This window comes from Triturus cristatus, chromosome 1_1, assembly GCF_964204655.1.
Source record: "Triturus cristatus chromosome 1_1, aTriCri1.1, whole genome shotgun sequence".
In the NCBI taxonomy this organism is placed as follows: Eukaryota; Metazoa; Chordata; class Amphibia; order Caudata; family Salamandridae; genus Triturus; species Triturus cristatus.
Window position 1 is genome coordinate 102358780 of NC_140579.1, and position 15718 is coordinate 102374497.

General features: G+C 52.4%; 1 protein-coding gene across 1 annotated transcript in view; it reads left to right on the forward strand.

The window, feature by feature from the left end:
* LOC146869633 (putative E3 ubiquitin-protein ligase MARCHF10) overlaps window positions 1-15718 on the forward strand; it is a 461326-nt gene that overhangs the window by 225394 nt on the left and 220214 nt on the right. Inside the window, exon 7 of the mRNA XM_085608984.1 lies at window positions 9609-9775. Coding sequence (XP_085465110.1) covers window positions 9609-9775 — 167 coding nt within the window. The remainder of the gene's footprint in view (window positions 1-9608; window positions 9776-15718) is intronic.

Genomic DNA, 15718 nt, shown 5'->3' on the forward strand with positions numbered 1-15718 from the left:
AGTGAGGAGTATATAACAGATGTGTATAACTCGTATGCCGACAGCCGTAGACGACACTTTGTCATACGACTTTGTTACCACGCCCTGAATGCATATGAGGATAGGTACCGCGATAAAGGTCCCGAAGGCTTAGCGGCCCTATATAGGAAGGTAGACATTGGGGAAGAAGGAGAGGGCGATGTGACGAACCTCTTCACTCGTACACTCGAGGTCTATCGACACCTTAAAGAACACAGGCAGACAACCAAAACAGAAACCCCCATAGCGGCTAAGCCCCAGGAAGGAAGGACTGATACCATGATGCCCATCAAATAGGCCGCCCCCTACTGGGTCCCCCCACGAGGTCAGGGAACACATGACGACATCAACCACCAAGATGCGAAGGGGAGGGTTGTATATAATTGGGTCTACCAGCCATGGGACCGACAAGATATTTTGACCTTTAGAAAAACTCTACCCGACTTAAGAAAGAACCCGACTGCCTTCTACACCGAACTAGGTACAGCCTTAGGCTCAACAATAATGAATTTAGCAGATATCGACTTGTTCTTCGGATTATGTCTGCCGGCTGATGTGTGGAAACAAATCCGGAAAGTTGACCATGCTGAGCCGTTCGGATATACCTGGGTACAACTCGATACCATAGATAAACAGCGAGAACCGGGACAGAAACCCCCGAAAGCCATATTAGAGCTCCCAGACAAGATTGTACTTAAGTTGAAGACTCTAATCCCAGAAAGAAAGGTAGATTGGTCAATAGTGACGGCTTGTCGCCAGAAACCCCAGGAGGATGTGTCTGAATACTTCTCTCGGTTCGAGACTGTGTTTTCCGATTATAGTGGCCAGGACATGACCACTGCAACCGGACATCACCTCTTTGTCCAGAATTATGTGAAGGGTCTATCACAAGAAGTTTCTCAGAAGCTGCAGACCAGCGAGAGTAGTTGGGCAGCCTCCAAACCCGCAGCTATCCTCCAGATGGCCCAATACTACGAAAACCAAAAGAATGAGAACGATATGGCGTCAGAAAGGAAGAAAAAGGAACTAAAGGAGAGGGTAATGATAGCACAGTTGCAAGGGGTGACCATAGGAAGAGAACCCCCGAAAGGGAATTACCAACCAACCGCCCCTAGAAAGCTACCCCCTAGAGACCATACCCCTGCACCCTACAACGGACGGAGAGACTTAGATGGGAATCAATGTGCGTTCTGTAGAGGGTTCGGACACTGGAAATCCCAGTGCCCGGTCCTTCTGGAAATGAACAAAAATAGGGACCCCAGAGACACAGCATATGACCCCAGAAATAGAGGACAGGGACGAGGGTACACGAACGACGCCATCAACGACAGGCCAGGCAGACCAAACACCTTTGATCGCCCCCGACAAAACCAGTGTCAACAGTCCGACTATGAAAGCACCCATGACTTCGCATAGGACCGCCAGAGGCAAGGGAGGGATCCAGTCGAACTCCGTGTTGACCAGCAAGGTCCTTACGTCACTGCTAAGGTCTTGGGCACAAAATCTCCATTCCTGGTAGACACTGGGGCGACACGTAGTGCGTTATCCAAACGACTGATTCCTAGGGCACCCTTGTCTGGCTCACATGTAACCTCAGTAGGCTTCGATGGAACGCCCTCCACTAACCCCTTATCAGCACCAATCTCCTTTGACTTAGAAGATAACACCACTGACACGACCTTTCTGCTCTCCTCCAACACCCCCGATGCTATTATGGGACTTGATTTGCTAAAACATTTTCGAGCTACCATCAGATGCTCCCCAGACGGAGTTCGAGTCATCCTACACGATAACCCAGATCTGTCCAGACCCTGTCACACACGGCGTATGCTCTCTATAACCAATGCTGACATGTCCCTACTCGACACATTACCTTCACATCTATGGGCTAAAACCGACTCAGATGTAGGGCGCATGGTGATCGACCCGGTACACATAACCGTCCGACCGGACGCAGTGCTCCCAAAGCTTCCACATTATCGGATATCACCCGAAGGCGAGAAGGCATTGGTGGAAATCATCGAGTCCCTAGTCGAGGCAGGAGTGGTAGAAGAAGTAGTCAGTAATGTTTGCAACAGCCCTATCCTACCCATTGTAAAGAAGCAAGGCGAGGGAGATGAGAAAGCCTACCGTTTCATTGTTGATTTGCGAGAGGTTAACAAAGTAGTCATACCCCAGTACCCCGTGGTCTCAGACATCACCACCATCCTCACCCTGATTCCATCCACTGCCACCACCTTTACTGTTATTGATCTCAAGAACGCATTCTTTTCCATCCCCATCCACCCAGACAGCCGCTACCTGTTCGGCTTCACTTTAAAAGCCCGTTTGTACAGATTCTGCAGGGCACCCCAAGGCTACACTGAGAGTCCCAGTATTTATAGCCAAGCCCTCAAGAGGCAACTAGATGCAGTCCAACTACCCGATGGAGTGGTGTTGATACAGTACGTCGATGACATTCTTTTGGCGGCCGACACCACTCCACTTGCCGTCACAGCCACCATTCACCTCCTCCGCTTCCTCGCGGAGAACGGTCACAAGGTCTCCAGGAAGAAATTGCAATTCTGCCAACCACAAGTAACATATCTAGGCCACCTACTATCCAAAGACGGGAGAAAACTTACCCCTGACCGAATTCAGACCATCCTAGAAACCCCTGTTCCCAAGACTCAGAAGCAAGTACGGTCCCTAGTAGGCCTCACCTCCTTTTGTCGACAATGGTTGCCAAATTTCAGTCTTATCATAAAACCTCTGCTTTCCCTGCTGGCTAAAGATGTCCCCTTCCCCCTCCCCTGGACACCCGAATGTCAATCCTCCTTCAAAGAATTACGAGACGCCCTCTGCTCGGCCCCAGTCCTAGGAACCCCAGACTACACTAAACCTTTCTCCCTCTACACCCACGAAAGGGAGGGATGTGCGTTGTCTGTCCTAACCCAGTCCATAGGCCCTCCTAAGCAACCCCCTTGTGCCTACTTCTCTGCCACTCTTGACCCTGTAGCCAGAGCTTTGCCCGCCTGCCTTCGAGCAGTAGCCGCCGCTGCTGTCTCTATCCGGCAAAGTGAGGGAATCGTGCTCTCGAACCCCCTCACAGTATTGGTCCCCATGCGGTTGACACCCTCCTGAACCAAACCAAGACTCAACACCTGACTAGCGCACGACTGACTGGTTATGAACTGACTCTGCTTGCACCCCACATCACATTGAAATGATGCACCACTCTGAATCCAGCTACTCTACTGCCTCTCCCTGACGCTGACCCCAATGCGTCCACTATACATGATTGCGTGACCCTCACCGACGAACAAACCAAGAGTAGGGTTGACCTCCGGGATACTGCCTTCCCGAACCCTGACGGAGAACTGTGGGTGGATGGCTCATGCATCAAGCTCCCCGATGGCACCACCTCAGCTGCCTATGCAGTCACCACAGCCCGAACAGTTGTTGAGACAGCACGCATCACACAGCGATCCGCACAGGCGGCGGAACTAATTGCTCTCACACGAGCCTGCATCCTGGCAGCAGGGACAACCGCAAACATTTACACAGACAGTCAGTACGCCTTCGGGGTAGTTCACCACTTTGGGCTTCTATGGAAAGAGAGGGGATTCTTGACTTCTCATGGCACACCCATCCTGCATGGAGATCTAGTCTCTGCCCTGACCGAAGCAGTCCTCCTCCCCACACGGTTCGCTGTGATCAAATGCCAGGCACACAAGAAGGTGACAGACATTATAGGACAGGGAAATGCACTGGCTGACATTACTGCCCGAACTACAGCCGAGAATAGGTCCACGACCCGTATGTACGTGACCAGGTCACAAACTGAGAAATGGAAGGATGCTAGGGAAACAATTAGGGATATCCAACTAGCCAGCACACCACACAAATTAACTGAATGGGCCCGGGTGGGATTGAAGGACGATGACGGTTGCTGGCGAACTAAAGACTTGAACAAATGGTTGCTACCAGATTCATACTTGATCCCCATGCTGACCATGGCACACTCCCCCGCACACATAGGGTCTGCCCCCATGATCGAGCTCATCTCCAAAGTCTGGCACAACGACAAAATCCCAGACTCAGCCAAACGTCTGGTCCAACAATGCCTAGTATGCCTCCAACACAACCCTGGGAAAGGAACTGCTGTACCCCGGGGAGGGTTTGGGGTCCCCAATCACCCCTTTGAAGTCCTACAAATGGACTATGTCCAGTTAGAAAAGTGCCAAGGTTTGAAGTACGTACTTGTCGTTGTGTGTGCCTTCAGCAAGTGGGTGGAAGCCTACCCAACCCATGACAACACCGCTATGACTACCGCAAAAGTACTACTGAAGGAATTCTTCCCCCGATATGCCCTTTGTCGAATTTTGTGGAGCGACAACGGCCCCCACTTCGTAGCCGAAGTTATCCAACTCATCTTAAAAGGGTTGGGTGTAAAACAGAAATTCCATGCGGTCTTCCATCCCCAATCTGCAGGCTTGGTTGAGCGACACAACGCCACATTGAAGCTTAAGATAGCAAAAATAGTCGCCACCACAGGACTGAGATGGCCAGACGCTCTCCCGCTAGCATTGCTATCAATGCGTTCCACCCCCACTAAACACCACTTAACCCCCTACGAGGTCGTTTTCGGGCGGCCCATGAACCTTTGGGCTGCTCCAAAGCCAACATCCATCCACGACGTCCCGGACGTCCTCATGTCTGACTATTTGTATAACCTAACTAAAACGTTGTCTGTCATCCATCAGCAGGTGCTGCACGCCATTCCCGATGTTTCCAGGGGCCCCGGACACGACATCCAACCCGGTGACTTCGTCTTAGTGCGTAACTTCCAGCGCACCAAGAGTCTGGAGCCCCGGTGGACGGGCCCCCTGCAAGTCCTGATCACCACCCGAACAGCTCTTCGAGTGGAGGGGAAACGCAATTGGCTGCATGCACACCACTGCAAGAAGGTATCACCGACCCTGACAACCACGGACAACATCACCGCCCAAGAAGAACTTCTGGACAAAGACCGACCATCCCTGAGCCGCTGCCCAGATACAGAGACACTTGAGTTAGTAAGATATCCTGATCCCACCGTGCCATCCAAGGAAGGGTATAACTTGCGACGAAAGGAGAGAACTTCGGCTAAGCAGACCACAGGCTAAGTGGAAATCTCAGAGCGGTAGCCTAGTCACCTCAAAGGCCACCAGGAGAGAAACTAAACAAAGTCTGTGGTTCTGCCCGCTACCGAGTCTCTTGAAGGTGATGGAAGCGCCCGACATGAAGATGATGGAAGCAACCGGACGACCGAAGATCCACTACAAAAACCCAAAGACTGACCGAATGCACAGCTTAAAGACTATTGCACTTTTCATTACCCTTCTCTTTTGCCTTCTCCTCGTGGTCACCTTCTGGATCATGGAGGAGAGCACACCCGCTCATAAGACATTGCTGACCACCGTTCAACCTACCACCACGAAAGAACACCATCTGATCTCACTTTCACCCCAACTCCGAGAAAGGCGTAAGGAGTTCTGGAATAACTCTTTTGTGCAGTTGCTCCACCAACACAATCTTGCCGCCAACGCCACTAATTGCTGTATCTGTGGGTTGCTACCACATGCTACTGGACACTCTATCCCTTTCATCCCTTCACCTTTTTCTGTCCATGGTTCCTGCCTCGCCTGGCTAATCCTCCTGCAAGAAAGCTAGAAGGACAATGCCACTTCCGGCAGAACCATGTCACACTTCTACCATGGGTTCTGGCTGAACAAAACTGGAAGAACTTCTGCCCTCTTCTGCCCTCTGAGATCGAACACTTCCTTTCACATGGACATCCCTGCCAAAGAACGAGTTGAAATGCAAGTGTTCAACAACCCAGCCAGACCCACCTTCTCTTACCTCCGGAAACGGACGGCCGCCACCCTAACAGTGGCCCTGTCCGTCATCAACATCACTGGATTTGTGTGCCTCGAAGGCCTGGGGGCGCAGCTGGTGGGCCACAGCTCCTGCCTCATCACCCGAACATTGGACTCAGTTGACCCACCCTCCTTTGTTGCCTCCCCGAATATGTACTTCGTCTGTGGTACTAAGGCCTACACCTGGCTTCCGAAAGGTTGGGGAGGCACCTGCTACATCGCCTTTGTCCTTCCTCCGACATATGTGGCTCCAGCAAACCATCACCGACAGAAACAGGCCAAAGACATTGTGCAAGCCGACTCCGCCGGAGCACAGTTCATGGACGCAGTAAAAGGCCTTGTTCCACTCTGGGGTCCAATGGCAAACAGCCGTGCCATCCGCCACTTAACCCAGGCAGTCGAAACGGCGATGAACATTACGGCTGCCGCCCTCGCCAACAACACCGCCGAGCTCCAGGCCGTCCGCTTAGTGGCCCTTCAGAACCGCCTCGTTCTAGATGTGGTTCTGGCTGATCGTGGAGGAGCATGCCGCATCATTGGGTCCAGCTGTTGTACCTACGTACCGGATAACTCACCCTCAGTCTACAAAGCAATTGAACACCTCCACAGACTATCCGCAGAGGTCCATCAAGAGCAAGAAGAATGGTCACTGGGGAGTTGGTTTTGGGACACTATTAAAAGTTGGGGATGGAGACTGTTTTCATTTATCCTAATACCGATTGTGATACTATGTGGATGTTGCTTGGGGATTCAGTGTCTGCCACCTTTATGTTCGCTTTTTATGAACTGCATCTGCCCTAAGACTTTGGACTTTGAAACAGAGCGAATGAAAGCTCTGTATGAGGTGGAAATTCGTAGTATTATGGGGATAGATCCGAACTAGACAAGCTGGCGAGATATGTTAAAAGGGAGGACTGTGGAAATTTAGCTTGTAAACTGAACATTATCTGCGCCATCTTGCCTCTCCCCAGCGCCACGCACAGCGAATGCACGGCCGCCATTTTAGGCACCCCACTCTCTCCCTGCTCATTCTCGATCGCCAGCGCTTTCCCCTGGCGCTGCGAGCATCCCCCGCGCACCGGCCACCCCCGCTCTCTCATACACGGGCCATAAACCCCCTTCCTCTGCGCCCCATTGTCCGAACCGATCCCAGGCCATCACCTAGCCCTGCGGATGCAGTTTATTGCCCCTAATGTAAGGGAAACACCCCACATCAAAGGGATTACAGTGGATCAAAGCCCCTACCCCCTGAGACCCGGCCGGTTGCACACACCCCCGGGAATTGGCGGAATGTCCAGCTGCGTGATAGCCATCTCCTACTGTAGATGGGGTGGGGACTTCTACTGTAGATATGTGTGGGAATGAGCTTGAAGTGGGGGTTCCAAGGATGTCTTTCCGTACATCAAAGTCTCAATAAGAATGTACCATGTGTAATAAAGCAATAAACCTGTGTATAAGAGGCCAGGCCTCAGAGATGCAGTTAGAGCACCTCGTGACGATACCTTGCTGTCTGATCTGATGTGTTCTGCTCCGACGGAATAAAACTTTGTTTCCTGCCTTCCAGTCTCCGGCGCCTGCCTCTTGCATTGATAAATTATCTAATGGTATGAGAGGCGATTAACGCCGGGCAATACTTAAAAGGTTATCGACTGAAACTGCCGCTACCATTTAACAGTACGAGAGGAACTGCATGTTCAGACATTTGGTGTATGTGCTTGGCAGCCAATGGGGCGAAACTACCATCTGTGGGATTATGACTGAACGCCTCTAAGTCAGAATTGTACCTCGCTGTGATCTATTGAAAGTCATCCTCTGAGCCAAGCTTTTATCTTTCCATGCGTGAGCGCCTGCGGATGCCCTCCTCCACCACACCCAGGGGTGGGCCCCTCTGCCGCCGGGCCGGCGGAAGGGATGCGGAGGGGGTAACTCGGGCCTGCGGGAGGCTCCACCTCCCGTCCCTGCACCACCGGGGTGAGCGGATGGGGGCCACCATCCCTTGCGGGTCAGCAGGGTGACCAGATGGCCTGGGCCGGCCGGGCCTCTCCTTCCGGCTGCTCCTGGGCAAGTCGAGCAGCAGCAGCCCCGGGGGAAGGAACCTCCCGAGCGGCTGCATCAGAGTGCCTGGCCACCCTCGCTGGACTGCAAGGGCGACTGGGTACGGCACCCTCCCAGGCCATACGGGCGCTGGGTCGTCCTGGGTCATCTGGTCACCTGGCTGCGCAACCAGATAGCCCTGCGGTCCGGGTGACCAGATGGCCCCGCGGGCCGGGTGACCAGATGGCCCCACGGGCCGGGTGACCAGATGGCCCTGCGGGCTGGGTGACCAGATGGCCCTGCGGGCTGGCGGCTGGGCTAACTCCAACTTTTGTCCTTCCCCAAACTTCTGAGAAAAATGGGCTCCCCGGGCTGGCCGTCTGGGAGAGGACGTGGCCTGGGCTTAACCCTCCTTGGTTCCAGCCGAGGGTCCGGGCGCTGGGGACCGGGGGTCAACCGGAGCCCGGGAAGGCTCTCCCCGGCCTGGCTAGGGTTCGGAAGCTGGGCCCGGGGCTTGTGCTCCGTCCCAGTGTCACAGGGTGCAGGAGCCCCCATCCTGCAAGCCAGCCGAGGGTCCGGGCGCTGGGGACGGGGATTCCACCGGGTCCCGGGGAGGCTCTGCCCGGCCTGGCTAGGGTTCGGAAGCTGGGCCTGGGCCCAGGGCTTGTGCTCCGTCCCAGGGTCCCATGGTGCGGGAGCCCCCCGTCCTGCAAGCCAGCCGAGGGTCCGGGCACTGGGTACGGGGGTCCACCGGGGAGGCTCTCCCCGGCTTGGCTAGGGTTCGGAAGCTGGGACTGGGCCTGGGCTCGTGCTCCGTCCCAGGGTGCGGGAGCCCCCAATCCTGCAAACCTGCTGAGGGTCCGGGCGCTGGGGTCGGGTGTCCACCAGGGCCCCGGGGAGTCTCTCCCAGGCCTGTCTAGGGTTCAGAAGCTGGGACCAGGCCCAAGGCTCGTGCTCCGTCCGGCGGGCCCCGGGGTGCGGGATCCCCTGGTCCTGCAAGCCAGCTGAGGGTCCGGGCGCTCGACACAGGGGTCCACCGGGGCCAGGGGAGGCTCTCCCCGGCATGGCTGCTTTCAGAAGCAGAGACCGGGCCAGTGAGCAGGAGTGGCTGGCTTTATCTGCTACGCTGGCGGAGCGTAGTTTTCTGCCCACCCCTACTTTTAAGTAATTTTAAATGAAGAAAACCTCAGATAAATATTGCTATCAAATAAACTCTCAATCAATTCTCTAAAAATAAGCAATCTGATCCAATACATAGCATATGGTTATGGTTTTATAAAGCTTTTTTAAGTTATTTTATTAACAATGACATTCTGTTTCTCCTTGCATTTTTATTTCAGTTTTCTCATAGTACATTTGATTTTTTTTTCTCCATTAACGCTGTGTAATACGTGGCTAATAAGTCTAAAATCAGACAGTGGGAACTTGTCAAATATATGGGTGGAAGACGCAATGATCCTACCTGGGTCATTGCCTAGACAGACATAGCATCTCTTCAGTTGACCTGTAATTTATGTAGAGCGAAGGTTTCATCTCATTCTGAGTGTCAATGCCCTCCTTTTGGGTCTTTATTATTTAACAACTATGGCATACTTGTTTACATGGGTCCTAGGAGCTCTGAATAATCACATTTAATGCATTATGTAATTCATTTAGCCTGCTGGAAGAAGACTCCGATGGGGAAGGGGATCTGTGCCGGGTTTGTCTCATTTCTGGAGTCACAGAAGACAACCCTCTGCTTGAGCCGTGCCGATGTGGAGGCAGTCTACAGTTTGTGCACAAGGAGTGTCTAACAAAATGGCTGAAGGCAAAGATAACATCAGGTGAGGAAGACAAGGCACCAAACATAACACCATTTGCTCTCAATGAATTTGGCGCACCAATCATACAATATGGCATTTTGGCCCAAAGCTTAAAGAATGATTGTAGGACACATGTTCAAGTAGATTGCCACCCTGTGACAAGACTCTGCAATTTTTTTTTTCACAACAAATTTTATTTGGTTTTTCCGTTGGATGTGTGGGCGAAGGCCCTACAATGACCTGTAGGAGAAAATGGCATAATTTCACAGCGAGTCCAACATTTTGACCATAATCAAACACCTGCCCAACATGCAGGGGGTAAAAGTCAAACTTAATGCAGACAGTTCTAGGTCTCAGGACATTCACATCAGTTAAAAGGTCGTAAGACTCCATTGTCATCATATACGGGATTTTCAAAGCAAAGTACATATACAATCAATATGCAGTAAAATACAGGGCTCTATTCAGGGATCAGTGGGTGGTAGAGGAGGGAGCTCGATTCCTTGATAGGGTGCCCAGCGGGACAAGATTTTTCTATGTTTAGCAGGGCAACCTCGAGCAAGGAACACTGCTACGTCGTCTCCCATGCATCTATCTAATTCGGTCTTTCATTTGCCCAACGTTGGGGGAGAAGTCTCTTTCCACAATTGTGCGATGTCGCGTTTGGCTATTGTGAGTGCTAAAAACAATAAGTGTTGCTTACAAACGTTTCCCCCTATAGTTCCCCCTATATCGTCCGTGCTATGTAAGAGGAAGAGTCTCGGGTCCAGTGGGAGTTCCCATGCGAGCACCTCCTGGAGGCAGGACCTAATTCTGCGCCAGAAGGGCTGCAACGCTGTGCAGCTCCAAACTGTATGCAAAGAAGTCTCTTCATCTCGCTCACACCACAGACATAGAGGGGAGGGGATCATTCCCATACACCACAGTCTAGTCCATGTATAGTAAGCCCTGTGTAGGTATTTGAACTGTATCAGACAGTATCTAGTAGAGACCGCCGCCACTCGCGGACTGTTAATGGCTTTGGCCCAGTCATCGTCAGTTAAGTCAGTGATGTCGGCCTTCCACTCCTGTCGTGTCTTGTCGAGTGTTGTCTGTGTGGGGGTCGTTAAGGTCTGATAAATCTGTTGAATCTTGTGAAGTCCTAGATCTCCCATTAACAAGCAGCCCTCCAGTAGGTGAAACTCCGGAAGGGTCTCAATGGAGCGTATCAGGGGGGTGAGTGCATGGCGGAAACTGAGGTATTTGTAGAATTGCGTTTTATGGAGGTTGTATTCCGTTTGCAGTTGCTGATAGGATTTAATGGAGGTACCCCGCATCACATCCCGAAGGGTCGATATCCCCAGCAGGTCCCAGCCCCAAAACCCACCCAAGGTGGCCACAGGACTGAGGTATGTTCCCTGCCATAGTGGGGTCTCCCGGGTAAGTTTGCTGTGCCATCCCATCTGTCAGACCTGCGCCCGCCAGAGCAGTATTACAACTTTACCCGCAGGTTGCATAAAGTCTAACCATGCTGAGCTGTATAGGAGGGGGGCCCGTGCCATTGCCGCGTGCTCCATCGCATACGCTGGGTCGGTAGGGGAGTTGTACCACCATTCGTTGACAACAAGCAAGTGCGATGCTGCATAATATGAGTAGAGGTCCGCTGCTGTGATTCCTCTGCAATATGCTGACTGGACACAAGTGCTCAGAGCAACCCTAATCGCCCCACCATTCCAGAGAAACATATTTTGTATGGCGTTACCTGCACGAACCATGAGCGCGGGATATGATATTGGAAGTTTTGAAGACGGTACAGGATCCAAGGTAACGATACCATCTTGAAGGTGGCCGAGCGCCCATATAGAGACAGGGAAAGGGAAGACCATATCGCAGTCTCGCTGTTGAGGCTGGCCAGCAGTGGAGTGATATTATGGGCCCAGGAGATTTTGGGACACGAGGACACGAAAATACCGAGGTATTTAAAACCTTCAGTGGCGCGGGAGAGATGCAAAGCCCATGTATCTCAGCCTTGGTGGCCGCAAACTGGATAAAGTATGGATTTGGCTGGGTTCGCGAGTAAGTCCGTAGTGCTTCCGAATACCCTCAAGATCTCTAGGATGCGAGGCCCTGAGTACCAGGGGTCTGTAATGAAGAAAAGGACATCGTCCGCGTATAGTGCGATGCGATCCGAGTACGACTGTACCATTCGAAGCCTCGAAGGACCGGGTCATTTCTAACCCACGCCACCAAAGGTTCAACCGCAAGGGCAAATAATAAGGGAGACAGGGGCCAGCCCTGCCTAGTGCCGCTCTGAATAGGAAAGGGGGAGGAGCGGTGTCTGGCTATCTGCACCGATGCTGTTAAGTCAGTGTATAATAAACGTGTATAGGCGAGGAATCGCGGACCGAAGTTGATGGCCTCCAGCAATTGAAAGAGGTATACCCAACTAAGGGAGTCAAAGGCCTTATCTATATCGTCCAGAAGCAGTGCGGCCGGTCGACCCAGCGTTGGAGCGGCCGCTATGGCATTATGTACCCTGCGGATATTATGACGAATCGCTCTCTGGGGCATAAATCCCGACTGGTCGGGATGAATCAGATCCAAGACGCCGGATCGGAATCCGTTGGGGCCAGGGGCTCGTCCCGGGTGGAGCGCATTGAGGGCCCCCGTCAGTTCATCTAACGTAATGGGGGCCTCTAGCTGGTCTCGCATGGAGTCTGGAAGTTTTCGAGGAGGGATATCGCGTAGGAATTCCGCTATTAGCACGGGCGAAATCTGCTCCTGCCGAGCATATAGAGTTGCAAAGTGCCGCGCGAATTTCCTAGCTACCCCTTCCGGCGATGTATAAAGAGACCCATCGGTGCCGCAGATAGTAGGGACCGTCACCGGGGATTGATCTGCCTGACACAGTCGATGGAGCATTCTACTCGATTTATCTCCCCATTGATATACCCGGTGTTGTGACGCCTCCCAAATTTCTTTAGCCTCACTGATAAGATATTGCTGCAGTTCCTGCTGCTCCAGCAGTAGATTTTGCTGGATAACAGGGCTGGGGTCGCTATTGAGCTCCGCTGCTAGGGCCACGTGACGCGATTCTAAGGCCGCCAATTGCTCCCTCCGAAAACGTTTTTCCTTGGTGCGATAACTTATCTCGGCACCTCGGATGGTAGGCTTCAAGGCCTCTCATAATATGCATCAAGTCACAGCGGATGGGCTGTTAGAAAATCCAAATACTCTGTGATAGTTGTGCAAATCATATCCGGATACTCTGGGCATCGGAGGTGCCGGGGGACATGCACCAGCAAAAGGGAGGTTTGCGGGAACTCGTGTGAAATCGTAGGGCGACCGGAGAATGATCAGAGAGTCCACGGGGATGGTGTGTTACGTGTGAGAAGCGGTGGATGTATATGCGGAGAACGAAAAAATAATCAAGTCTGGATTGCGACCCATGGACCGTAGAAAAGTAAGTGTAACCCTGTACGGAGGGATGATATTCCCGCCAAGCATCCACCAAACCCAAGGTGGAGGCTAGAGAGTTCAGCTTAGTGGGATTTGGTGCTAGTTGAGGGGTCGAGTTACGCTGCCTATCCAGCGGCCCCATTGTGTTGTTCCAGTCACCCCCTTGAAGTGGAAGACCCTCCTGGATATACTCCCTGACACCTGCAAGCCTGTCTACAAAACCCGTTCCCAGCGGGGGGGGGGGCATATATGCTGCCAAGAGTGACCCGTTCACCGTGAAGTGTGCAGATGACGAAGAGGAACCTAAACCCGGGATCTGCCTTATGTGATATGTATTGGAACTGGACCGTGCGATGTATTAAAATGGCCACCCCCCGGGAACCTCTGGTGAACCCTGCGTGAGAAATGTGGTGGAAACCAAACCTGGCCAGGCAAGGTGCTTTAGTGCCCAACAGGTGGGTTTTTTGCAATAGGAGGACATCTGCCCCATACCTTTTGGCCTGATGGAGGACCGCACCACGTTTGATCTTATTCTGGAGGCCTCGAACTTTTCATGAGACCATATTCAGATCCCCAAGGGGAGGTACATCATCAGGCGCCATTATCCTGTGGCGCTAAATGGACAACAACGGAGGGAGCCTGATCTAGATAACATGTCTGCATAAAACATATAAACAACCTAAGAAATCCCCCAACCACCCCACCACCCCCCACCCGACGCTGCCATGAACTAGGAGCATCTCTCACGGCGTGAGGCGCAGCAGGCTCCCAACAGGGGAACCACGAGCCCTCACCCCAAAAGTACCCACCAAACATAAAGAAAAGGACGGCGACCCAAAAGTCTTTGGCCTGGAAGTCTCATGGCCTAACATCCACGCCTTCTCAGAGGCAATGCGTTCAGAAAAGGCATCAAATAACGATGATCAGTGTCTACTTGCTGTTGGCATCAGCGGTGCGCTGATGTAGATCAGGGTGGCCTCTCTGGACTTGTTGACAGTCCATTGGATCTGGAGCCATGTCGTCTCTTGGATTTATTCCGCCGGGACCTGTCCCGCCGCGATCCACAGGAGGAGGTTGAGTCCTGCAGCGATGGTGTGCCCGGCTGGAGTCGCGGACGCTCCTCGACCCAGGTGAAGACGGCCTCTGGAGTGTCGAAGAAGAAGGATTTGGAGTTGAAAATCACTCTTATTCTGTCTGGATATAAGAGCATGTATTGCAAATTCATGTTGCGCAATTTGCGCTTTGTGGCCAAGAAGGACTGGCGTTGTTGCTGGACCAAGCGCGTATAGTTCGGGAATACCATGATGGGCCTTGAGTCATGTTGGAAGCAGTCTTTGTGTGTCCTGGCATGTCGCAAGATAGCGTCCCGGTCGGCGTAGTTTAGTATCTTGGCGATTACTGGCCTGGGATTTTCACCGGAGGGAGGTTTTTGAGTCAAGGCCCGATGTGCACGCTCCACCACAAAGCAGAGGGACAGTAGGTCCTACGGCATGAGGTTGGTGAGCAACTGAGCAATGAAGGCACTCTCGCACCCCTCCAGCAGGTCCACGAAGCGCAGGTTGTTTCGTTGCGCCCGGCCCTCCGCGTCCTCCACCCTGGAGGCCAGCTCCTGTGACACCATAGAGAGTTTATTGACTTCTTTTTGGAGGGTGGACACTGTGTCTTCCATGGTCGAGACCCTCATCTCCGTGATGCGATCTACGGCTTTATGGAGATCCTGGTGTAGAAAGGATACTCCGACCCTTCCGCACCACTTTTGGCATTCAGCATGTCTCTGGCGTTGTTGATGGTCACGATGAGGGCCGCATTGTCGTTCACAGAGCCCGCCCCCTTACCGCTCGTGGAGCCTCCAGTGGGAGCAGTAAATTGGTCCAGGGTGCCTTGTTTGGGACCAGCACCACCCGGCTTGTCCCCTTTGCCCATCGTGTTGGGGGTTGGTGTTGTCGCAATGCAGGGGACTCTGCTATTTTTAGCATAAACTGTTCCTATTGAATGTTTGCTTTCTGGTCCATTGAGGACGTGGCCTGGCAGTTTGGGCTGGACTGTCCCCATGGGGAGTAGGGTCAAGACCGATTTTCATATAGCTGGGTCCAAACTAGGGTGACAATGAGCAAAAACACGATGGATTTACCCCAGATATGTGAGTGTTTATCAATGTTCCACATTCCGTCTATCATCTTTTTGTGTTGCTATAATGTCTAGTAGCCACTGACTACCCCACGATCTAGAGCAAAAGTCTTGCATTCATCCTCTGATATATATGTAAAGATTTACCCAACACAATAAGATAGGTTGGTAAACTTTAATTGCAGTACAAGAGAGAGATACCTCCAGCTTGCTCTTCCAGCTCACAATCTTCTTCTCTCCTTCAAACATCTACATTCCACCCTAGCAACAAGCCTTCCATTCTACTGAGCTCTTACATGTGCATTGAGCTCTACACATCTTCCCCCTTACATATGTTACATTAACAGGTTAAATGAGAAACCAAAATTAATCATGCACAACGTGGTCAGGAGCTCGACA